This window comes from Grammomys surdaster, unplaced genomic scaffold, assembly GCF_004785775.1.
Source record: "Grammomys surdaster isolate TR1022 unplaced genomic scaffold, NIH_TR_1.0 255, whole genome shotgun sequence".
NCBI lineage: Eukaryota > Metazoa > Chordata > Mammalia > Rodentia > Muridae > Grammomys > Grammomys surdaster.
Window position 1 is genome coordinate 6,422,498 of NW_021604696.1, and position 25,125 is coordinate 6,447,622.

The 25,125-nt window shown below is 45.6% G+C and overlaps 2 protein-coding genes across 8 annotated transcripts in view; one reads left to right on the forward strand and one right to left on the reverse strand.

Annotated features, from left to right (window-relative positions):
• Nucleotides 1-15,457, reverse strand: part of Kansl3 (KAT8 regulatory NSL complex subunit 3) — a 36,949-nt gene extending 21,492 nt beyond the window's left edge. The window contains exons 1-5 of one of the 7 annotated variants that reach the window (XM_028775360.1): nucleotides 15,436-15,457; nucleotides 14,072-14,337; nucleotides 11,599-11,769; nucleotides 2,719-2,809; nucleotides 2,389-2,574 (exon numbers count right to left, since the gene is read on the reverse strand). In XM_028775360.1, the coding sequence (XP_028631193.1) occupies nucleotides 2,389-2,574; nucleotides 2,719-2,809; nucleotides 11,599-11,769; nucleotides 14,072-14,286 (663 nt within the window). In that variant the 5' untranslated portion in view covers nucleotides 14,287-14,337; nucleotides 15,436-15,457. Of the gene's footprint in view, nucleotides 1-2,388; nucleotides 2,575-2,718; nucleotides 2,810-11,598; nucleotides 11,770-14,052; nucleotides 14,376-15,435 lie in introns of those variants that run through there. The other 6 variants (XM_028775366.1, XM_028775361.1, XM_028775362.1 and 3 more) reach the window with 6 other exon arrangements.
• A 2,667-nt stretch (nucleotides 15,458-18,124) lies between these two features.
• The window catches only part of Fer1l5 (fer-1 like family member 5), a 49,913-nt gene continuing 42,912 nt past the window's right edge, over nucleotides 18,125-25,125 (forward strand). The window contains exons 1-7 of the mRNA XM_028775471.1: nucleotides 18,125-18,209; nucleotides 19,550-19,602; nucleotides 20,319-20,410; nucleotides 20,997-21,105; nucleotides 22,539-22,593; nucleotides 23,607-23,707; nucleotides 24,140-24,268. Of these exons, the coding sequence (XP_028631304.1) occupies nucleotides 18,125-18,209; nucleotides 19,550-19,602; nucleotides 20,319-20,410; nucleotides 20,997-21,105; nucleotides 22,539-22,593; nucleotides 23,607-23,707; nucleotides 24,140-24,268 (624 nt within the window). The remainder of the gene's footprint in view (nucleotides 18,210-19,549; nucleotides 19,603-20,318; nucleotides 20,411-20,996; nucleotides 21,106-22,538; nucleotides 22,594-23,606; nucleotides 23,708-24,139; nucleotides 24,269-25,125) is intronic.

Below are 25,125 nucleotides of genomic sequence, written 5' to 3' on the forward strand. Positions count from 1 at the left end.
GAGCTAATCCTGCAGAGGGATTTACTCTCAAAGGGTGAGAAAGACAAACCAAGTTGGAGGTGATGGTGAGGGATGTGTAGTGCTAACACCATTGGGGGGAAGAGAAGCCCACACTGGTGATAGAGCCATCCAACAGAGCAAGGAAAGTGAGCAAGTCACATCTGAAGCAGTAACACATAAGGTGACACAGGCTTTGGAGAAGCAGGACTCCATCATGAGATGAGGTATGAGCCATAAGCCAAAGGCATGGCTGGGTATGGTAGCCCATTCCCATAATCCCAGAGCTTGGGAAGCAGAGGTAGGTGAATTAAACAAAGTTCAAGCCTGTCTGGTCTACAAAGCTAGTTTCAGGTCAGGCAGGGTTACCCAGTGAGATCCACTCTCAAAAGAACAAAAAGCAAGGACATGTTGTGGGGTTTATTCCAGACCCAAGAAGACTTAAGTACCAGATTCTAGCAAGGAAGAAGGAGTATGCAGTGACAAAGGTTAAAGGCCAGCTGCAAAGGCTCACCACCCCCAACTGGCCATTCTTTATTTCCACCTCTACTCACTGAGGTTACTTATGAAGCCTTCTCAGGCAGTAGTTTACCTATGAAACTGAAAAGCCTTGAGGCTCACTGTCAACATGAAGAAAGCCCAGTAACTGACTTTTACCCAAGACCAGGCTTTCTAGTCCTCTCAGCCCTATATGCTTCTGTCTCAACACAATGAAGACCCTGAGTTTGACGTCCCTTCTCTGCTAAGGGGAAAATAGCTGGGCTAAGAACAGGACTCAGCCAGGCGCTGTCTAAAGCCTAGCAAGTATTTTAAAGGAAAACAACCCCATGCTCATTAACAGCAAGTCTGGAGGTAGAGAAGCCACCAATGGAGAGCACAGCCCAGGGCAGAAAGTACCTTATATTCAATGTGCTCACTGGCTAGTGTACCAGGCACATTCATGCCATTTCAGCTAGCCCACACTGGACTCTAGCAGTATGTCCAGGTAGCACTGGCACCCGCTGTGCACACTTAAAAGAGTCCACACTATAGGTCTGTCACACTCAAAATATCTATTACCCCATTCACATAGTAACTTAAACCAAAAGTAGTGCAGCCTTGTCTCTTCAAGCAAGGATATCACTTCTAAATCCTGGGCATGGCAAGTGTGGCAGAGCCACCACTGCCCCGGGTACTACCAGCACTCGCCCCTAGAGCACACTATCCACCAAGTACACTTCTCGTTGCTCACCCCGATGCAAGGTAAATTAGCTGAAGGAAAAACTGAGGTCAAATATCCTACCACACATTAACTGTTTTCTCTAGTCCTGAGTTCTCTTTTACATTGGCACACAACCAGTTTTCTTCAGCTTTCTAATAAAATAAACACAGTATTTTGTAACTTAAAAAAAAAAAATTAAGATTAAGAATGAAAACAGGGGGCTGGAGAGATGGCTCAGTGGTTAAGAGCACGGACTGCTCTTCCAGAGGTCCTGAGTTCAAATCCCAGCAACCACATGGTGGCTCACAACCATCCATAAAGGGATTGGATGCCTTCTTCTGGTGTGTCCGAAGACAGCTACGGTGTACGCATAATAAAATAAATAAAATAAATCTTTAAAAAAAAAAAAAGAATGAAAACAGAAGTTTTAAGGACGTGACTCTGTGAACATATGACCGCACAGATTCAAGAATCTGGGCTCTACCCCAGTACCACCATGGAAAAGAAAAGGAAAGTGAAAAACTGAATTAAGAACCATTACGTAAGACCATCTTGTGCTGGAGCAAAGCACACAGTCCTCAAGCCCCTTTGAGGGCCACTTACATAATCCTCAGTGGTTACTGTGGGCTTCTGATAAACTGGCTTTTGTGTTAAGAACTCCATCTCATTCACTAACTCAAACCCTACAGAATGAACTTGCAGTGTAGACCAAGCTCAAAGTGATGGAGATCCACCTGCCTCTGCCTCTACAGTTCTGAGATTAAAGGTGTGTACCACCATATCCAGCCCACATTCCATCTCTTCGTGAGAAGAGTTAACTCAGGTAGTTCCCTGTTATGTAATCCCCTGGTCCTCTGAGAGCTACAGAGCTGCCTTGCACACACCTTACCTAGGTCCTCCTCGGTTTAACCTCATCTCTTTCATCACAGCTCAAGAGGACTCAAAGTGAGAACTGCCCAGGCTACAGAGGTGAAGTGTGTATTCTGGTTTTCATATGCCACACTTTATCCAAAAAATGGCAGAACTGAAAAGTGTATAAACGAAACCTAAAATGATACCCTTTTCCATTTTTAACAGCCAAATTGTTAGCGTCCATGCTGACCTAGTCACCTGGCCTTATCCAAACCTACATCCTGAACCCAAAGCGATCACTGGCTGGTGCTACCAGGTCCAACCAAGCGCAGCCTTACCTTCCCTTTTAGTGTCTGCAAGGCATCCAAGTAAGCAGCGAGCATGGGCAGGCTCAAGGTCTCCACGAGGGTGGTGTGCAGCCACTGGATCAGCTTGGTGTCCCAGCTGACACTTGCCAGCGCCTGCCGCACCCGCCTTGCACACTTGTCCACAGCAACACGACGCAGCACAGGCTCATTGCAAGCCTGAACAGTGTTCACAAAAAGAATAAAACAAGGGTTACACTCGGTTAACAAGCCAGGGGTTGGGGGAAGAAAGCACACGGGACACAACAGCCACTGAAGCCTGAACTAAGAGAGTCAACTATAGGCAGACTTCCAACATCTTACCCCTTCATTGGCCAATCGTGCAAGCCGGTCAGACTGCAGGGCTTTGAGGATCTTGTTAAACAGCTTATTCTGAGCCACTGTCCAGCCAGTCCTATAACAGAAACTCAGAGGAATTAAAATGTAACCCTGAGGACATTTCCCGTGTATGTCCACCATATAAAGAGATGCTGTCATATTTTTGTTCTCATTATGAAAGAGTCTAATCTAAGGTCAATGAGCTAAAGCATGACTCTAGCTTTTAGTCCCAATTCTGACAATAAATCACCTTACCATACATTACAAGTCACGACAAGTCATGGAGTCTCTTCAGTGCTCAAAAGCTAATTACTTATCTGGTGGCTAAAATAATCATATTAGTAAATACAGATATGTTTCTTTTTTTTTTTTTCTTTTTTTCGAGACAGGGTTTCTCTGTGTAGTCCTGGCTGTCCTGGAACTCACTCTGTAGACCAGGCTGGCCTCGAACTCTTGAACTCAGAAATCCGCCTGCCTCTGCCTCCCCCAAGTGCTGGGACTAAAGGCGTGCGCCACCACCGCCCGGCTCAGATATGTTTCAATTCTATTTATTTATTTATTTATTTTCCAGTACAGTCTCACTTCAAACTGTACTCAAACTCCAAACTCCTCTCCTGCCTCAGCTCCATAGGGTTGGGATTACAACACATGCCACAATTGACCAGCAAACACTATACTAGAAACACCAGAGTAAGGTAAGAGCTCTATTTAAAGCAGTTTGAAGAGCAAAGATGAAAGAGAACTGTAACAATTCTCTAGTCCCTCAACACTATACCTAATACTAATGGTTTCCCTTTTCCATGTTTTTCCCCTTTTCTGTCACACAATTGTGAAATAATGTTACCATTTTCTTATCCTAGCACATCAGGACATACAAATGTCTGTCTTCCTTACTGACAGCTTCTAAGCCCAGCTGTAAATTGCAATTACAAATCTATCCTACTATTCTCAGCCCTGCTTCCCTGCCAACATAGGACACTCCTCACCTCACTCCCAGCAACTCAGTCATCTTGACATCACAGCTGTGACCAGTAATCTTAAGGGGCAGGAGGAGAAAGGCAACAGAAGATATTTAAACTCTATTTACTCTCTCTCCAATCAAGAAACTCCTAACAAGCCAGACATGGTAGTACATGCCTTTAATCCTAACATTCAGGATATGGACACAAACAGATCTCTGTGAGTTCAAAACCAGCCTGGTCTGCAGTGACTCCCAGAACAGCCAAGGCCATTACACAGGGAAAAAAAAAAAAAAAAAAAAAACTGTCTCAAAAAAACAAAACAAAAACCAAAAACTCCCAACAACTGGTAACAGAATTACATTTATGGGCTGGTGAGATGGCCCCACAGGTAAAGTGATCATTGCTGTGCAGGCACCAGGGCCTGAGTTTGTATCCCTACCATCCACATAAAAGTTGGGCATGGTGACACAGGTCTGTAACTCAGTTCTGGGGTTGAGGGGTGGGCAGAGAAAGAAGCAGCTCAAGGGTTTGCTGCTCAGCCCACCTAATCAATCAGCAAGCTCTAAGTTCAGTGAGAGACTGTATCAAAAAATAGAGACTAGAGAAAAATATCAGATAATCTTGGTCCTCCACCTGTATAAACACAGGTGACCACAGCTGTATAGTCCACATGTACACTTAAATGCTTGAATACACATATACATGGGGCACACACACACACACACAAATAAATAAATTAAATGTAAAAAAAAAGTTACAGTTCTGCACCAAGCCTTGTGGATCCCAGATCTCTCCAATCTCATCACCTAATGACTGTCACTCAGCTTAGTTCTGTGTGCTTCTGTCCCTGATCAACACCTCCCATTCCCCTATGTAGACCCGTGTGCATCAAGTGAAGTCCTACACCTGGACCCTTTTCATTCATTCCCTGAACTCCCACAGTAACACCCTCTGTCCTTTTCCTCACACCACTGTTAGCCATCACCTTCTCCCAAGGCTTCCTTGATCCCTCTTATCCCACCTGGGATTCTCTAGCTCTGTTTTTCAACGACCTCACATTCTAACCATTCTGTGTTTGGCTCCCTTTGTAAGATACAAAAGCCAAGAAAGCCAAGATTTTTAAGGTTGTATTTTAATGCTAGATTCCCAGTACATGTAACAAGTGCCTGACACACTGAGGAGTTATAACACTGCTGAATGAACAGAGAGCTTGCACACACAATCCAAGCGCTCTGAACAGCTTGGTCCATCTGGTCCCCACACTTAAGCAACAGGAACAACACAGCATGGTCAGCCGCAGAGAAGCTGCTTGAAATGGTGTTAACAGTCTCCACCTCTTACTTCACAGGGGATGAGCAGCCTTTCCATCACACGTGACCTTACTCAACAAGAGACTTCTACAGGCTTATAACTACTAGTATCATAGCGCACTGAATACATAGATGAAGGACAAATTACCCTTTTAATTTACTCTGTTCAACTACCTGGTTCCCCAGGAACAAGCTAGTATTTACCAGAAACTCCCTTTCTCTATGTAAAATAAAAATTCTCCATCTACCACACAACTTACATGGTCCAAGAGAAGCCTAACCAACCAAGAGGCAGGATATTACTCCACTCTGTAATAAGGAACGGGCTATGTACCCTGAGCCTTCCTGTCTAAACAACAGACACGGACTGGATGATCTCTGCGGTTACTTAAAATTCAGGTTAGCTATGAACAATAAGAGCAACCTAGGTTTAGAGAAACCAGGCAACCCCTCTTCAGAAATGCCTTCATTTCCCTCCTTGATAGCAGCATCTAATCCAGCCAAGTACATCCCCAGATCTTACTTTTTTGAGACAGAATCTCATCAAAACAGCTCAGGATGACCTTGTACTTGCCATGTAACCAAGGCTCACGTCAAGCTCAGGAGCCTCCTGCCTCTGGCTCCTGAATGCTGGAATTACAGACCTGCAGCATCTCACCTTGCTAGGAGTGCCTCTATCTATCTGCAAAGCTTTCCTTGCTACAGATAAATGCCTGAGTTCCCAAAGCTACTCAGTCTCTTGTAATACTGTGGAGGGAACTAGAAGCAAGCTTAGGTTTCTAGTGCCTTTTTCTTTCCCCTAGTTCTCTTGGCGTGACTCCTGTGACTTCATCAGAATCACGTCTATTGTTAAGACTTTGGATTTTGGAGACAGATGGAAAGCCTTACCTGTACTTGGATAGGAAGGCTTCTTGGTCCCTACCCCTTTGGTGCATACTCTCCTTTTCCTTCACATTACTGAAATGCAGAGCCTATTTATTCACCCTCCAGCATCTCTCCATAAACAGTGATTCTCAGGTGGGCTAGAGATGTGCATGCGTAGCAGTGGGAGGAAACAGAATGTTCGCAAACAGTATAGGAAAGGCTTTCCGGAGACAGATACAGTGCCATTTCAATGTACTTTCTTAGTTTTTAATCATTAGTTACATTCTACCCTCTCTGGTTTGGTTTGGTTTTTCAGGATAGGGTTTCTCTGTGTAGCCCTGGCTGTTCTGAAATACACTTTGTAGACCAGGTTGGCCTCTAACTTAAAAAGATCCAACTGCCTCTGCCTCTCAAGTACTGAGATTAAAGAGGTGTGCCATTACTACCCAGATAAATTCTACCCTATTTGTAAGCACTAATATTATAATTTGTGTGTGGGTGTGGTATCTATGCATATGCATGTGAGTGGGGTGTCCAAGTGTGCACATGTGAAAGCCAGAGGTTGAATTTTGGGTGTCCTATCTTTCTCTGTATTATTATTTTTTTAACAGTTTCTCACTGATCCTGGTACTCCATTCATGGCTAAATGGTTGGCCAGGAAGTGCCAAGGACCCTCATCTCCTCCTTCTCCAAACCTGGGGTCATAGACATGTGTCACTTTGTCCAGCTTTTTTTTACACAAATGCTAAGGAGCTGAGCTCAGGACCTGACCTTGCCTAGCATGCACTTTATCCTCTGAGCCTCTCCTCAGCCCTTCCCTAGTCATTTTTTAAACTCTATTTCACTATGAAATCAAAATGATACGAGGAAAAGATGATCTGAATAAAAAAAGTTAAAATCTATTTAGAACACCTGCAACAACACATGAAATTAAATTTGAAAGCCACAAATTTTGAGTCTAAAAGCTCAGAAAAAACCTCTTAGGGTTGTTGCTGCACATACAACCAAGTGACCCAAGAACTGAAGCATGTTCTGTGCATTCTCAGCTTCATGGGAGGCTAAAAAATTAAATGGGCAGGGAGAAAAGATCTAACCCAATATTAAGATAAAGAGCATGCTAAAGATATAATTTAGGAGCTGATGGGAACTGTGTGAGTCAACGGCCCCTCCCCTCGGGCCTGACTGTTTACTTTTCATGAGTGCAAGAAATACATTTTCTCATTTCATAGATGACATCACAGTCTTTTGTCTTCCTTGGTCGACCAACCTGAATGATATGCTGACCTCAAGCTTGGCCTAGCTGAAGAAAGCAAAAGAGCACACTGGTCCTAGAACACCTGACTCTTTTTTTTTTCTTTTTTCTTTTTTTAAGAGACAAGGTCTCACTACGTAACCCACACTGGCCTCAAATTTGGATCCTCCTATCTCTATTTCCCAAAGGCTAGGATTATAGACATATCCCACAAAGCCAGCAAACCCAGTATTTTCAAAGGTAATTATTAATTCCCTGATTCTGTTCCAAGGGAGCCTGGTTCAATGCAAAAATGTCTAAAAGAATTAAAAAGATTTCATTTTATGTGTATGAATGTTTTTGCTTTCATGTATATATGCATGCCTGATACCCAGAGACCAGAAAAGGGCACTAACTCCCCTGAAACAGAGTTAGGGTGGTTGTTAGCCACCACGAGTGCTGGAAACAGAAATCTGGCCCTCTGCAAGAACAGTAAACACTCTTAACTGCCGAACCATCATTCCAATCTCAGATTTAAAAGAGAAAGTAATTTTTAAAAAAATTCTCTGTGTGTAAATGGTGTGTGTGTGTGACGTATTTAGGAGGGGGGCACATGCCATGGCACTTATGGGGTCAGAAAACAACTTTGTGATTTCTCTCCTTCTCCCTTACATGGGTTCCAGCAACTGAGTTCAGGTCATCGGCCTTAGACCAGGTTTGTGTTTTGCCAAACGCCATCTCACTGCCCCTGTCTAAAGGAATTTTTTTTTTAATCTTCTTTTTCTTCATTTATTTTAGCTTTTATGACACAAGATCTCTTTAAATAGCCCTGTCTGTCCTGGAACTTACTAGGTAGACCAGGATGGCTTCAAACTCAGAAATCCTACTAACTCTGCCTTCCACCCACTGGAAATCAAGCTGTGCACCACCATGCCCAACCTATAGGAAAACTTTAAGTAAAAGTCAAACAGGATAAGACAAAGGATATCAGAAAAACTTGGTTAAGTCACACAATTAAGAAAGTAAAGAATTAAAAAGGGAAAAAGAAAATGGGCAAGATGTAAGGAATGAAAGAAAACAACTCAAAGCTCTTGAACTTGAAGAAATATAAAACATCTAACCTGATATATACACATACATAATGCAGTATATAGTCATACAACATATGTGTGTGTATGTGTGTGTATAAGTACACACACATACACACACTCAGTAGTATAGTTATACAAAGTTCAGAAAGGACACTGGGAAGGTTTTTGGTTGAAATTCTAAAGCTCTCATTTTAAAGATAAGACAGCCTACTTTTCAATATTTTCAATACTAAATTGTTTACGAACTAAAATATTTTGTTTTAATGTCATCTGGCTGGGCAGTGGAGGCACTTTAATCTCAGGACTCAGGAGGCAGAGGCAGGCAGATCTCTGAGTTCCAGGCCAGCCTGATCTACAAAGTGAGTTCCAGGTCAGCCATGGCTACATAAGAAACTCTATTTCAAAAAACAACAAAAACCCCACCTCATCCAAGCAAGCGAATGAGTACTTTGTCAAGTGTCCTCTCAAAGGCAGAGCATCTAATGCAACTTTCCACCTGAGGAACAGATGAGGCACAGGAGGGGGTGGGGAGGCAGCAGGAGAAGAGTGGGGGTTGTGCTGGTGGTCTAACAACTATGACTGTGACACAGAAACATAAGAACATGACCCATGCCCACCCAGCTAACTTCTTTACTATAGAGTAAACATATGTGGGTTATAGAATATACGGTCCCTGACACAACTACAAAATTCCTGTTTTAGTGCAAGAGCAGCCAAGGGCAATAGCTGTATTCCAATAATCATTATTTATAGACACTGAAGTGAAAATATTATGTGTTATGGAATAGTATCTCTTTTTCTCCAGCCAACCTAAAAACTACTCTCAAGACATTCATAAGCAATGGACCAAATATGGCACGTGGGTCAGTTTGACATCCCCTGCCTGATCTAGATAAACGCAGAGACTGAAACCATTTCAGACAGTATCCACTCTATTAGAGAAGACTAGGATTGGGTGGTGGTAGCAGATTGTTGTATCCTATACACAAAATGATCTGTGAGTGGCTTCAACTGAGTAGAAGAGGCAAGGGAAAGAGCCCTAACAAAGAATGGAAGTTTCTTACTCTAAAGATACAAGCCACTCAGTCTGTAGTCTCTTTGAAGATAAATATCTAGATTTTAGGGAGGTATCCTATAGAGGTGTCCACATGGAGTTCTCGTGTGGAAACCTGTAATGTAACCTGCCCTATGCAGAAAGAAAGGAAGCAGCAATTTATCAATCATGGGAAAGAAGGCAGTAAGATGACTGTAATCATAACAGAGGCAACTTCCGAACAAGCTATACAACAACACTGACCTCCTTAAGGTAATATGTGCTAACAAATAATGGAATCAGCTATCTGTGACTATCCAAAGAGATAGCTGAAGGGCTCCTGCTAATTCAAATCTCACCAAGACACAGAGAATAGTTTACCAGTGTGCAGAAGGTCCTACTAGAAGGATGGGGGCTCACTCTAGAGCCCGTAGGTGAAGACACCCTAGTCTACTTGGTGCGCCCATCTTTCTTCTGTAAACTCTCTACTCACCCACCCCCGATGGAACAAAATGGCTTCTCAGGATTCTCTACTGGGAACACACACACACTCTGGCTAAGCACTCCAGTGTCTCTTCTGCCTTGCAGTTTTATCTTTCCTTATAAATTAGGAAACTAGTGACCATACATGATGACACAAACTTTGCTTTAAAGTAAAACAATGTATAAAAATAAATAAAAGGGGCTGGAACAATGGCTCAGCGGTTAACAGCACTTACTGCTCTTCTAGAGGTCCTGAGTTCAATTCCCAGCAACCACATGGTGGCTCACAACTATCTGTAATGGAACATAATGCCCTCTTCTGGTGTGTTTGAAGACAGCTACTGTGTACATACATAAAATAAATAAAATCTTAAAATAAATAAATAAATAAATAAATAAATGGCATGGGAGTGACACATACCAATAATCCCAGCACACAGAAGGTAGAGGCACAAGGATCACGAGTTCAAGGTCAACTCTAGCTAGTAGGAAATGTGAGGTGGGCCTAGGTTACACCACAGACCCTGTCTCAAAAAGATATCAAGAAAGGGGGTAGAGAAATAGTTCAACAGTTGCGAGTACTTGTTGCTCTTGAGAAGACGAGAGTCAGTACCCAGGATCCACATCAGATAACTCACAAATGCCTGAAGCTCCAGGGGATCCAACAACCCTTTCTGGCTTCCAAGGTCACCCACATGTGGCATACATTGGCATACACTCACAGACATATACACAGTAATATAAAATATATCTTTTAAAAGAAGGAGTGACTGACGTAAGCATTGTTATGTACTATTAAGTCTAATGACTAGCTTCCAGACCTCTCAATCATAACCAAGGGTTAACTAATTTTAAAGAGTACTTCAAGTCTGTCATACATTTGTCCCTCGTGTTTTTTTGATATATTTATTTTATGTTCATGGTGTTTTGCCTGCTTGGATACCTGTGAAAGGTTGTCAGAAGTCTGGGAAATGGAGTCACAGACAGGTCTGAGCTGCCATGTGAGTGCTGGGAATTGAATCGGGTCCTCTCAAAGCGCAGTCAGGGCCTTAATCATTGAGCCATCTCTCCAGGCCATTTCCCATATTTTTTAAAGTTGCATTTTTATCATTATTTTTAATTGTCTGTGTGTATACACATGTAGGTATGTGCATGCACGTGTCCAAGAAGGCCAGAAGCACCCCCCTTAGTCCTCTGAAGAGCAGTACACCCTCTTAATCTCTGAACTATCTCTCTAGCCCCTCTCATCATTTTTGAAAATTAAGTTCTGTCATGGAGTTATACCTCTAACCTTACAAACCTATATTTTAAAGCAATTCAAGCTACTAGCTTTACATATGATTCCAAAACATTTATTGCCTTAACTGTAGATCATATCATATCAATGCAAATCTCACAAACATAAGTTTAGTTTTTTAGGGAGTTTGGGTGGCTCTTCCTACAAAGTTAGTCATATCTACATCCAGCAAGCCAACTGTACCGTGTACAATTTTGTGGTGCTGAGGCCTCACGCATGCCAGGAAATGGCTTTACTTCTGTGCTACATTCTCAACTCCCACTTCTTGTAAAAAGATTAACGTTCACTGTGCTGCCCACACTTATCTCATTCAATTCCTTCTCCTGCCTAGGCCTTCCACGGTGCTGCAACTGTAGACATCTGCCACTGTGTATGCCGGCTAGTGTGCCAGAGTTAGGACAGCGAGTGAGGCAGCACGCTGCAACCCTCCTGCCATGTGCTCCCTGGCAGTGAGCTGAGACACAATGCACTGTGAGGCCGTAAGTGAAATGAGATGAGCTCCAGACAAGATTTCAATGACAATGATGCTCCAGAATTACCGAGTACTAACTAACATTAGCCCCAAACTGGCCAGCTTATCCAGGACTGGCCTACCTGTTGACGTGCTCTTCCCAGTCTTCTGGTGGAGGGGGGGCATCAGCGTCTGTCCTGGCGAAGATCACATGCCGCTCACACTCGTTCATCACACTTCTTGCCTTCTGATTGTCATAGAGTGGAACAGGAGTTGCTGTGACCGTCTCCACATCTATTGGAACGTCTGACTCACTGTAAACAGGTGAGGAAATAGGACCAGGCCACACACACTTCACACAACACAGATGCTTAACCATCAGCTGGTTGCCAATGTTTAAAACATGCCTAATGAACGTGATTAGCTTTAAATGATTTTCACATCCACAAGAAAAACCTGATCCACAGTCATGACATCCTCTCATCTAGCTCCCTCCTCGCCCTGCTGTGTGTCTGGGAAAGGCAAGTCATTATACTTCTGTGGCTTTGGTTTGTTTTCTCTTTTGAAAGTTTCACCCTGGCCTGGAGTTGACTATGTTGCCCAGGCTAGCCTTGAACTCAGTAGTTACTGTTCTTTTAAGATTTCAAAAAGTTTTGTGTATGCATGTATGTGGGTTATGTGTGTGTGAGCTCCAGTGTCCACAGAGGTATCTGACCTAGGTGCTGTGAGCTGGATGTGGGTCATCTGCAAGAGCAGTGTTGATCTTAACTGCTGACCCATCTCTCTCCAGCTCCTAGCCTTAACCTCTGGGCTCTGCTCTTGCCTCGGCCTCACCAAGTGCTGGCATTATAGCATGAGCTACCACACCTGGCTCCGAAGTCTTTTTAAAAACGCAGTTATACAAAAAGTAACATGCAGATGTCAAAGTAACAATACTTATATACACACAAGCAAACAACTGGCTAACTAGGCATACTGTCCAAATACAGAAGTTGTAAGCCACATGTGGCTACTTAAAATTATTAAAATAAAACAGAATTTAAAAATTCAGTTACTCAGGGATGGAGAGATGGCTCAGTAGTTAAGAGCATTTGATACTCTTGCAGAGGTCCTAAGTTTGATTCCTAGCACTTACATGGAGTGACACAATTGCCTAATTCTAGCTCCAGGGGGATCTGATGCCTCTGACCTCTGAGGACACTGGTATTCAATGAACATACCACACTCATAAACACAATTAAAAATAAAATAAATCTTCCAATACAGTAATTCGGTTCCTAAATCACTGATTCCCTTTTTTTTTTTTTTTAAAAAAAAAAAGGCATTAAGACACAAACACAAAGAGTTTTTATATAGTTTTTAAAAAATTCAAATTCTACTTAAAGGCGGTTTTCAGTTATGCCCCAGGCCAGAAGCATCAGGATTATGCTAAAATGTTCCCCTAAAGTCAAGGCTCATGAATGTTGAGGAAACTGAAAGCCAAAAAACTGTTACTATCATTGGGAAAGAAAAACTCTTCTGAGCTGGGTGGTAATACAGAGCTGCATTTGTGAGACAGAGGCAGGCGGAACTCTGTGAGTCAGCCTGGTCTGCATAGAGAGTTCCAGGATGTCCAGGGCTACATAGAGAAATCCTATCTCAAGCAAGCAAACTACTCTTCTAAGTCACAGCATTGACTGCAATCCGAATGTTGGAAGGCTGCCAACCTGAACTCATAGCAAGTCCAAAGCTAGCCAGGGTACACAGTAAGACCCTGTATTAAAGGAAAACACACCAGCTAATCTAGGTGGCACATATCTATAATCCTAGCACCTGAGAGTGCAGGCAGGAAGATCAGAGATCAAGAACCATCTTAAGCTACACTACTGTCTGGTGAGTGTCTGTGTAGAACCCAAATACAAGATCTCAACCCTCACTAAAACAAAACAAAAAAATAATCTGTGCTTTAGGAAAAATTAAATACAAAGTCAAAATAAACACAAAATCTCTTATCCAAAAATTTGTAATGATCAGAAAACAGCATTTCAGCAAATCCTGATATGGGTGGAATCAGAAAGTTCAAAATAATTAACAAATTAGTTAGGTCAAATGTAACCAAATCACTTATCAGAGAGTAAATTTTTGAAATGTTCTTGCCCTCTAATGTAGGGTGGCTGGAAATATAAAGAGATTTAGGAAGGGTTTATATTAGCCCACAGATGGCTTTCTGTAAGGAGGGAAGAATGAAAGCAATGTTTGGGAATTCCCTCTCCATCTGTGCACTGCAGCCAGGGACTAGAATGATAGACCGTAACCACTGTCAAACTAGATGCTGCAGTAAAGGGAGGAGGGAACTCTTCAGCTTCCTCTCCTCACACAAGTTGTTACTCTTTAAACAAGCTAGGCTGTTTTCCTTTGTGCATCTCCCTTTCCTAACTCACGTTTGGAAAGGTCTGTGAAGGTGTCCACACTTGCCCTCACGTACTCATGCTGTTCATCCAAGCTCTCCAGTCACCCTGCAGCCCCAATCACTCCCAAGAACATCTATCTAAGCCCCGCCACACGATCACTGCCAAGGTCAGGCGGAAGTAGCCCTTAAGAAGGAAACCCAAACTCACATGGTATTCTCAAACTCACATAGTATTCTCCTGCTGCCGACGGGGAGTTACAAAGAGCATGCGGGTGGGGCGGGCACTACTGGCATCTGGGTGGGCACTCCATGGTTTTGCATAGCTATGATCCAGAAAAACGAGGTCCAGTTCTCGCTCATGCACTGAAAGCTGGAAGAGCAGGGAGGTACCCATCCGCCGAGCTGAAGTCTGGAAGTCCCTCTCCCCACCCCGGTGGGCCATGTCAGTGGTCAGGAAGCCAAGTCAGGGTGTAAATATCTGCATGCTAGTCACCTGCAGTGAAAGGGGCTTGTCAATTCAATAGCTTCCATTTCTCCCAACTTTCACTATCAAAACACGCCTTTAGGCCCATCATTCGTATCATCGATTATGCACATCTTTGTGTCCTCCTACACCACTATCCAGCAGAAAGGTGCCGGTGCCACACAACTATAAACTGACAAGACTCCACAGTTCAGAAAAACATGACCTTTGCAAGTGTCAAGGCGTGGGGACGCACGCCTTTAATCCTGGCACTGGGAAGGCAGAAGCAGACGGATCTCTCGGGAGTTCAAGGACCGCCTGGTCTACAGAATGGGTTCCAGGACAGCCAAGAGCCACATAGTGAGATCCCGTCTCAAAAAAAACAAAAACCAAAACCAAAAACCTAAATTTGCAGGGCAATTTCCTTCTTGGGTGGTAAAGGTTTTTGCAATCACCAGAGGGATCACAAACGTGAATTCTTCAAAAGCTAAAGGTCCCTACTTTCCATCCCCTAAAAAAGATGTGCGCAGGGCTGGTCGGCTGGAGCGCCCCGGCACAACAGGCGGGCACCGCGGGCCTCCAGGGAGTTGAGTGCAGCCCAGGGCTCCAGGCTTCATCGCTTTGGGCTGAGGTCAGGGGGACCCTGCTAGGGTCACACACCCACCAAAGGTTTACCAATGGTTCTCCAGGGTTTTGACAAAAACCAGAGCCCGCCCGGGCCCTCAGGAGGCTTCTCCTCCTTCGTCCTCCTTCAGCGAGGCGCCAGGCAAACGGCCCGCTCCTCCGAGAGGTTCCCGCCGCGGAGCCGCAAAACCTCAAAACTGCCCACTTGCGCAGCGCGGCGGCGGCGGCCCGGGGGCCCGGGCGACTCGGCCAAGGTCATCCGGAGTTCCCGGCAAGGAGGAGCCGACCGGCCCCGCCTCCCCGTCCCCAGGCCCTCCTCGGCCCCGCGCCTCGGCCGCCCCAGCGCCGTGTCAGCCTCCCGCGTCCCGCCCGGCACGGCCGGGCCCGCGGCTCCAGTCCCGGGCCCCGCAGGCCCGAGGAGCCCCGAGGGCTTCTCCGAGGCCGCCACCCGCCGCCTGGAACCCCACGGGCCGCCACCCGCGCAGGGGCAGACCCACGTCTCACCCGCAGTTGTCGGCCGCGCGCTCGCCCGAGCCGGACCCCAGTGCGCGTGCGCCTTACCGCCCGACGCCGCGGGCTCTGAGGAAAACGCGGAAGTGGATCACAATCCCGGAACGGCGCGGCGGCAAGCGGCAAAGCCCGGAACGGATCCGCGCCCGCTTCCTCGCTGGCCTGTGGAGAGCGCTGAAAGCGGCAGAGTAGAGACGTCCTCCCTCTGCGTTTTCTGTGGGAAAAGAGAGGGCAAAAAGCAAGATAGTTCAGATCACCCCAGCGCTCGGTGTCCCCGCCGCAGTCAGTTCCTCGTCCCCTTCCCTTTTACAGAGCTAGGTTCAATTTGCAGTGGGTGGGTGGGGTTTAATCCCAGCACGCAGGAAGCTGAGATTGGAGGATCTCGGTGAGTTCTAGGACAATCTGAGCTACACAGTGACACCCTGTCTTCTCAAGACCTCAAAACAAACTAGAGAGATAGGAAGAGGAGAGAGAGGGAAAGCTTCGCAGAATGTTGGGAAACAACTCTAGGGCTCTGAAGAGAAATTGGTAGAGCTCAGACTAGGATGGAAGTAGAAGATGAGGTAGAGGAGGGATGCAAGATTCAATTTTTAACTGCCTAGCCCAGCAGATCCCAGCAAGCAAAGCTTCGGCCGGCCTTTTTCTCATCTCAAAATGTGCAAATAGCTAAACCCTGCCTCACCAGGTTGCCAGGGGAATGCAGTAGATTATTTCCGCTACCTGTCAAGAGCTCAATTGATTTCTTGATGGCAATTACTGTGTGCTACCTACCCCCACCTCCGTGCATTACAACTCAGTGTTGTTGGTTGTTTTTATTTATTCATTTATGGAGGAGATGGTGAGACAGGGTCTCATGTATCTCAGGCTGGGCCCAAACTAGCTATGCAGCCAGGGAAGACCTTAAATTTTGTTGTTGTTGGCTGGGCAGTGATGGCACACGCCTTTAATCCCAGCACTTGGGAGGCAGAGGCAAGCAGATTTCTGAGTTCGAGGCCAACCTGGTCTACAGAGTAAGTTCCAGGACAGCCCGGGCTATAAAAAGAAACCCTGTCTCGAAAAACAAAACAAAAAAAAAGTTTATTGTTGGTATGGTTTTATTTTTGTTTTGTTTTTGTTTGTTTGTTTGTTTTCGAGACAAGAGTTTCTCTTCGTAGCCCTGGCTGTCCTGGAACAAGCTCTGTAGGCCAGGCTAGCCTTGAACTCAGAGATCTGCCTGCTTTTGCATTTAATGGGGATTCAAAGCATTCCCACCACCTCCTGGGATTACTGGCCTGCACCACTGTGCCTAGTATAGAACACAGTGTTTTAAACTCTCAGTTGCAATCTCATTTAAGTCAGGAAAATTAAGCAAGGACAAGAGGTTTCTAAGTGTGCAGTGACTGAAAATTAACTCAAAGAGTATTTCTGGCCGTTCATGGCTTACATCCACCATGTTACCACCGAAGCCTTGGCTCTGAGCACACAGCATGCACACTTTCACACCGCTTGTGCCATATAGCTGCAGCACCAACAAATGCTTTCAAAAACTGCCTGACTGAGACTTTAGACTACTGTATGTTATCAATTGCAGTGTTTTTGCTGTAGACACAAAGTTTCCTGCTCTTACAGAAACCTGATAGTTTTATTACGAAAAAAAAAAAAACACAAAGTCTCTTAATATTTTCCTATCTCTCAGCATGTATCAAAGTAGCATTTCTCTGGATTATGATAGAATGCCTGGCTTTAGAAATTGCCATTTGGCCGGGCGGTGGTGGTGCACGCCTTTAGTCCCAGCACTTGGGAGGCAGAGGCAGGCGAATTTCTGAATTCTGAGAGTTCGAGGCTAGCCTGGTCTACAGAGTGAGTTCCAGGACAGCCAGGACTACACAGAGAAACCCTGTCTCGAAAAAAACAAAAACAAACAAACAAACAAACAAACAAAAACAAACAAAAAAAGAAATTGCCATTTGAATGGCTGACTTGAGCTTCGTAAAACAATCGTTAAATGAATTTTAGCCTGGGATCAGGACAGACTGTCCAATCATTTCTGAGAACACTTCTGCCCATTTTGTAGCATGCCTTTATATGAAGTAGCTTTCTTAGCATTAATCTTTATAAAATCAAAATACCCATCACCTCAGAGGCAAGAGGATCAGGAATTCAAGAACAGCCTCAGCTATATAGTGAGTTCAGAGCCAACCTGGGCTACATGACACCTTGTCCCTCAAATTAAAAAAAAAAAATCAAGCAAAGGAAAAAAGAGGCCAAATGTTTTGCTTCTCCATTAGAAAGCCCTCCCCTGAGGCATCATTGACTCCCCTGTGTATAGATTTTGATGGTCTCAATTCTTGTATTATCTCATCTAAAAGTGTGTGACTTTGCCAATAATTCACTCCAGACAGAAAAGAATCCTGTGCCTGATGTTGAACTCAAAAGGACAGCGACAGAAAAAGAAAAAGGAGGAGTCCTCAAAGCAGCAAGGTCATTTGTCTGTGTGGGCCTCTCAGGCCATTTGTTTTATCTACACTTTGTTAAAAGTCCTTCGTCTGGTCCGGAGATTCTCTTTAGAACCAAGAACCCCTTATCTCTGTGATGTTCCTCTTGTTGCTAAGCTCCACTCAGCCTGTGAACCTGAGACAGAGGAGCTCCAAGGAGCAAGAGGTAGCCCTGCGCAGGGAAGGAGGAGAGGAAACAGGTGTCCAAGATGCTCAGGGTTGTTGTGGAGTCTGCCACCATCAGCCCTCCGCTCAGTCCCACACCCAGAGCCTTCGTAACTGTCTACTTCAGAGGTGAGAACCGGGTTCCAGGAGGTAACCGGGATCCCTGCTAGGTATCACACAGCTAATTCCACTACATGAATGATGTCCTGTTGGACACACTTAGGTGGTAGATTGCTAGTTTCAAAACCTGTTACCAAGCACCTAGCATCCTGTGAGTGAGAAAATCAAGTCCATAGAAATGAAGGCAGTCCTGTTGGCCCTCCATATCTGTGGGCTCTGAATGTGGGAAGTTAGAGTCAAAAATATTTAAGGGCAGGCAAGATGGCTCAGTGAGTGAAGCAAATATCATTCCTACACTCCATTGGGCAAAAGGAATCACAGCCCCACATGGCTTTGAGACTCAGGGTACTATGTCCTAGGAAGAAAGAAAGGGAAATGAAAATCGAGTTACATGTGTGTAGCACACATGTGCTACATGTGTGTAGGGGGCCTAGGTCCAGTCCATGCATGCTCTCTGGTTGGTGGTTCAGTCTCTGTGAGCCCCATGGGCCCAGGTTAGTTGATTCTGTAGGTCTTCTTATGGTGTCCTTGACCTGTCTGGCTCCTCAGTTCTTCTGTCCAACTCCTCCACAACATTCCCCAAACTCCTTCTAATGTTTGGCTGTGGGTCTTTGTATCTGTTTCCATCAGCTTCTAGATGAAGCCTCTCAGAAGACAGTTGTGCTAGGCTCCTGTCTGCAAGCATAGCAGAGTATCACTAATAGTGTCAGGGGTTGGCTCTCCCCCATGACACAGGTCTCAAGTTGGGTGAGTCATTGGTTGGCCATTCCCTCAATCTCTGTTCCATCTTTATCCCTGCATATCTTGTAGGAAGGACACATTTTTGGGTCAAAGGTTTTGTGGCAGATATGTTGCTTAATCTTCATGTGGGTCCCCTAACAATTGAAGTGGGGGCTCTTTCTGACTCAGTTGCCTGCCTTTGAGATCCCCTTCCCCTAGCTGGGATGTCCTGTCTGGCCTCAGTAGGGAAGGATGCAACTTGATGTGTCAGGGCAGGTAGTACCCAAGGGAGGCTTCCCTTTTATGAGGAGAGGGGGAGGGGGTAATGGGAGAAGAGGCTGAATGGGGGAAGAGGTTTATGAGGGTGGGACTAGGAGGAGAGGAGGGGGCTGCAATCAAGATGAAAAGTAAATTAATTAAGTAAGTAATGAAAAAAAAGAAAAGAAAATAGGGTTATCAATCACACAGGGCGATAAGTTTGAAATACCTGAAAAGGAAACCATAGATGCTCTGTTACAACTGCCAACATAGACTTGACTTCTAGGGTACTCTACCTCTCTTGACCCTATTCAAACCCAGACACCAAAATACTTCCCCAAACTCATACCAGCCCCTTGGTGTCTTTGCAGATATGAAGAAAAGAACTCGTGTGGAAGATGGAAACGACCCTGTATGGAATGAGGTAGACACACCATGGCCATCCTGGAAGAGGAATGAACACCTCCAAGAGCAAAGGGGCAGGGCCAGGCACTAACCAGGTGCCAGAGGTCTAGGGAGCTCCAGGGAGTCTCACCTGAGTTTCTTAAGACTGAGGCAACTTAGTCTAAGTTAGCCTCTAATCTGATGGGACTGCAAAAGTCCACAGCTGTTCTTGATCTCTCTCTCTTGCCTCTGGGGATGCACCACAATGTGGTCCATCAACTAATCCATCACACCATTCTGATAGATATAGAATCCCGAAGCAGAGACAAAGCTCCTTGTACAGCATCCTCTCTTCTCTTTGTCACTCATATTGTCTCACCCGACAGTCACTCAACTAATATGCCCAGGAAGCTTCAGCACAGGAACACGAGTGGGATAGCCCACACGTGGAACAAGATAGCAAGTGGAATCTCCTTAGGAAAGTAAACACGGCAGAAACTCCAGCCCATCCCTAGACTTGCTCTCACTTCCTAGAAAGGTGGATGAGAAAAAGGAGGTAAGATGTTGCCTGGTGGTGTCCAGTGTTCCTAATCCCAGCACCCCTGTGATTGAGGTAGGAAGATTACTGAGCTCCAGGCTAACCTGGCCTGCCTAGTGAGTTCCAGACCAGCCAGGATACATAATAAGGCCCTGTCTCAAATTCAAAATCAAAGAAAATAGAAATGGGAAATACTGATTTCTTTCTGCCCTTCACAGACCCTGATCTGGCACCTCTGGCATCAGCCACTGGAAAATGATTCCTTCTTGAAAGTCATACTTCAGGATTCAGGTTCTAAAAAGAAAGAAAGGTAAGGCAGAAAGAGGCAGGAGGGGCCCAGCTCACTGACCAAAGCAGTAGCAGAGCAGCTGCTAACCCATTTCTGACACATAACCAACTCAGATGAAGGGTCAGCAACCCTGCCACACAGCCAAGGAAAACTGGAGGGTGGTATTAAAGGAGAATCAAGAGATAAAGATGGCCTAGAATGCACACTTGGGTACCAGCAGCAGCTCTGTCTTGAAGCCACAGTTCTTGAATGTCAGCCTGATCCTAGCCTCTGGTCAAAGCCCAATCTAGTATCCAACCCAGACTAACATCCCCTTAGGAGTGAATCCATGACACACCATGGGCCTTTTCCAGCACATAGAATCTAATTGTTCCATCTTGGTCAGGTGCCCACCATCCTTGATCCAATGATGTAGTTTTCTTGGGATTTCCCAAACAGCTTCCCATAGAGTGTGGAGAAACCCTACCCCCACTGGTCTCTGGTGGATACTCTGCTCACCTGGATTCTTCAGGCTGTGGGAGGGAAATCATCCCCAGGACACAGCCTGGGACACAGGAGGAGCCCTCTACCCTGTCTGGAAATCACATCTACCTCCTGCCTCCCCCAGGTTCATTGGCCTGGCCACTGTACTGCTCAACCAGCTGGCACAAAGACCAAACGAAGTCTTGTTTGTGAGGAACCTGATCCTGCTCAACCATTCCATGAAGCCCACTGACGTGAGTCAGACACCAGGAAGTCCAGGCAGGAGGAACATGGACTGCTGGTGTAGCTGAGCTTCTCGCTCCAGGAGCACCCAAGAGCTCCACCACAAAGGAGTCCTTTGCACCCTGGGAGGGCCAGTCACACTGCTGTCATCATCTGGTCCCCCTCACAACATCCATCTCCCATCCACTCTTCCATCACCCCAGGAGTCGGTCCCTGTGCTAGACGCTGGGATTCCAGACAGAATGTTGACAGGCAGAGAGGAATAAGAAAGCTTCGTGGGGGAGAAAAGGGAAGGCTTGAGTGTGGCTCGTTTGAAGGCTCCTGCTTTGGGGAAACCAAAGACAGGCTTACCCAAGCAATTGATGTGAAACTCATATTTGGCTTTTCCTTGTTGGACCTATGAGATAGAAGCCTAACAACTGAGTTCAACCCCAGGCCCTACATGGAGGCAGAGGGTACTGACTCCCACAAGCTATCCTCTGACCTCCACACTTGCATTTTGACACAAACATGCCCCCCCCTCACTTTACACAACATAAATAAGTAGAAGTTAGATCCTCTGTCATCTAGCTGTTTATCAGATCCTGGCCATCGGGGCTGACAATCACTGTTTGGCTCTTTGGCTTGTTATTAGAGATAGCAGACTGACTTCCTAGAGTCTGGCAAAGGGCAGGCTGGCCTCCTGGGCTGCTTTCTGTAGATAACAGATTGGTCCTCTGGACTGGTGGCCACAGCAAGAATGCTGTTATATGTGTGGGTGTTATATGACCAATGTATATATCCAGTCTCTCAGAAGGACAGGAGTTTGTCCACTCATCAGGAGAGGCAGGTCCCCTTGCAGAAGGGCGTGGAGAGAAGGCAGATTCAGGGAGGGCAGGCTGCCTGTGCTATTGGTACAAGGTGGAGGTGTAGACAAGACAGGAGCCATAGGCGAAGGGGCTTTGTGGTGTGTGCTGCCAAGACTTGTTTCTAATCATTTAAAGAGGTAGTGGGTATTCAATGGGCAATCCTGAGGAATGGTCTAAAGATGGGTGGGTGGGTGAGGAGTTTTTGAAAGAAGGATGTCAGTTAGGGGGTACTGATAGTTTTCTAGATCAGGAGATGCTAAAGTTGCCATGGGAGGACACCCTATTTAGCACCATGGTTCAGGACTGGTCCTGAGTCACGTTTCCCTCTTCTCAGCAGCCTCTTGGGTCTTCTGCCATTGATAACATTATAATTCAATTATCTTCCAAGCAAACACACACACAAACACACACACAAACACACACACAAACACACACACACACACACACACACACACACACACACACACACACACACGGAGTATATAGCCCTACCCCATGGAGGAGGGGCCATGAACCCAGCCAGACTAGAAAGGCTGGTGCTAACCTATTAAGGGTTTTCAAGATCTGGCTTCCAAGTCCCTGCCTTTGCTTTGCAGTGTACTGTCACCCTACAGGTGGCCCAAATATATGACCAGGATACTGAGATGACAGGTATGTCTTTTCCTAGGGCGTTACCAAGTGTGAATGGGCTCTTTGGAAACTTTGAGACCCAATTCTTTTTTCTTTTTTCTTTTTTCTTTTCTTTTTTTCTTTCTTTTTTTTTTTTTTAGCCCTGGCTGTCCTGTCCTGGAACTCACTCTGCAGACCAGGCTGGCCTGAAACTCAGAAATCTGCCTGCCTCTGCCTCCCAAGTACTGGGATTAAAGGCGTGTGCCACCACTGTCCAGCTGAGACCCAATTCTTAAGGCTTACCAAAAGACTATGGCCAGATAAGGATCTCTAGAAGTCTTATGGACCTAATGGTCAGATCATCATCTGTCTGGTTAATGCCACTGTTCTAGTTTGATTTTTATTTCTATGATAAACACTATGACCAAAAGCAAGTTGGGGAAGAAAAGGTTAATTTCAATGGTCCACCATAAAGAGAAGTCAGGACAGGAGCTCAAAATGGAAACTTAGAGGCTGAAACTGAAGCACAGACCATGGAGGAGTGCTGCTTACTAGCTTGCTCTCCATGGTTTGCTCAGCTAGCCCAGGACCACCTGCCCATGGGTGAAACCTACGTAGTGGGCTGGGCCCTCCTACAGCACTTGTTAAGGAAGAATCCCCTATAGACTTGTTTACAGGCAATCTGATGGGAACAATCTCTCAATTAAGGTCCTCTCTTCCCAGATTACTGTAGGTTTGTGTTAAGTTGACCAAAACTAGCCAGTACAGCCACCCATCTGTCCATCTCTAGTTCTCATCTCTGGATCTAAGACTTCTCTTAATACGGCCAGAAAGACATAAGGACAGCCATTTCCAAGAGTCCCCATATATGAAGAACAGGGTCCAGGGATTCCCTACTACTTAGAATGAGGGGGCCATGAGCTTGTTCGGAGAGAGACACGTGCTCTATCAGGGTCAGGTTTTTAGTCAGGAGTAGGTCGTGGAGGACAGAATGATTGAAAAGGGGGAAAGGCTTAAAAGCCTTCTAAACTGTCCGCCCTGGACTTTTTCCTTAGGCAATGAGAAGCTCCTGGGCTCAACTGTTGCCTGGAATAAACAAATGGTCTCTGGCTTCCCCATGTACAGGGCTCTGGCTTCCAAGCCTCAACACTTTCAGGTGAGAAACTAGAAAGGGGAACTGGAGAGATGGTTCAGAGGTTAAGAGCACTGACTGTTCTTCCAGAGGTTCTTAGTTCAATTCCCAGCAACCACATTACATGGAGCCTCACAACCATCTGTAATGGGATTTGATGCCTCTTCTGGTGTGTCTGAAGAGTATGTGTACTCACATAAATAAAATAAGCAAATCTGAGAGAGAGAGAGAGAGAGAGAGAGAGAGAGAGAGAGAGAGAGAGAGAGAGAGAGAGAAAGAAACACTAATGGCCACATGATTTTGGGTCCTTGTGGTGGCTGATCAGACCCTTGATAACCCAATCCAGCCTCCTCTATATTTTTAGTACCTGGAGTGTTGTTGTTTGTTCCTCGAAAGGTTTGCTCATGAGAGAAGAGTCCCCCTCAGAGGAGGGAAATCTTGGGGTCCCCTCTGTAGGTTCGGCTGAAGGTGTTTGAAGCCCGACAGCTCCTGGGCAACAACATCAAACCAGTCGTGAAGATTAACATTGCGGGCCAGCAGCATGTCACTCGGATCAAGACAGGAAACAATGCTTTCTTCAATGAGGTAGGCTGAACAAGCCACGTAGGAGCCAGCCAGGAGCTGGGCATTCCCTGGAAGCAGCTGGCAAGCTTGCTTCCTAAGTGGACTGTCCGTAAGCTACAAGCATCTACTGAACACCCATCACACACCACGTATTATGCTTGGTATTGGACAAATAGGATAGGTTATTTCTGTGAATTCTGCTAGTAGTCTGTTGGCAACACAGCACGTGAGCCCACAAACAATTCCAGGGGGCGGGCAGGCAGGTATGGAGAGCACTGTTAGTGGGGCTATGGAAAGCAACCCCAGTTCACACACATCTCGTCACTGCTGAGCCCCAATAGCACTGTGTTAGGGACACAGAAGGTGCTGGGCAGAGGCCTGTGAAATTAGTTGTTGACTAGATGAATGAAGACAGAACCCACAAGGACCAGGTAGGTCCTGGGACAGAGGAGAGGTCTTAGGAAAGGCTTTATCAGAAGATAAAAGAGACAGAGAGAGCTAATTCAAAGCAGATTTGATTATTTTTTTTATGCTAAACTGTAGCTGAAGGGTATGGCTGGGAGTGTGTTGCTCAGGTTAGGGTCCCACCACGGATAGAGCCTGACAGCCATGGAGGACTTAAGTTCGAGAGTCACAAGGCAAAGGAGGTTCTAGCTGACGAAGAGAGAAGAGTGGAGCAGACTTGCAGGGCAATCCAGAAGGAGCACGAGGCTCAAATAGCCACTCTGGAGCAGTGAGCCAGTTTTGAACAGCTAGGTTCTCTAGAGAGGCATTGGGCAGAACACCCTCTGGGAGCCTAGGAATCCTCTGGTTCTGGGGAGTGTTTGGGTGGTCATAAGTAGAGAATCACTGAAGTGGGCACATAGTGAGAGGGCAGG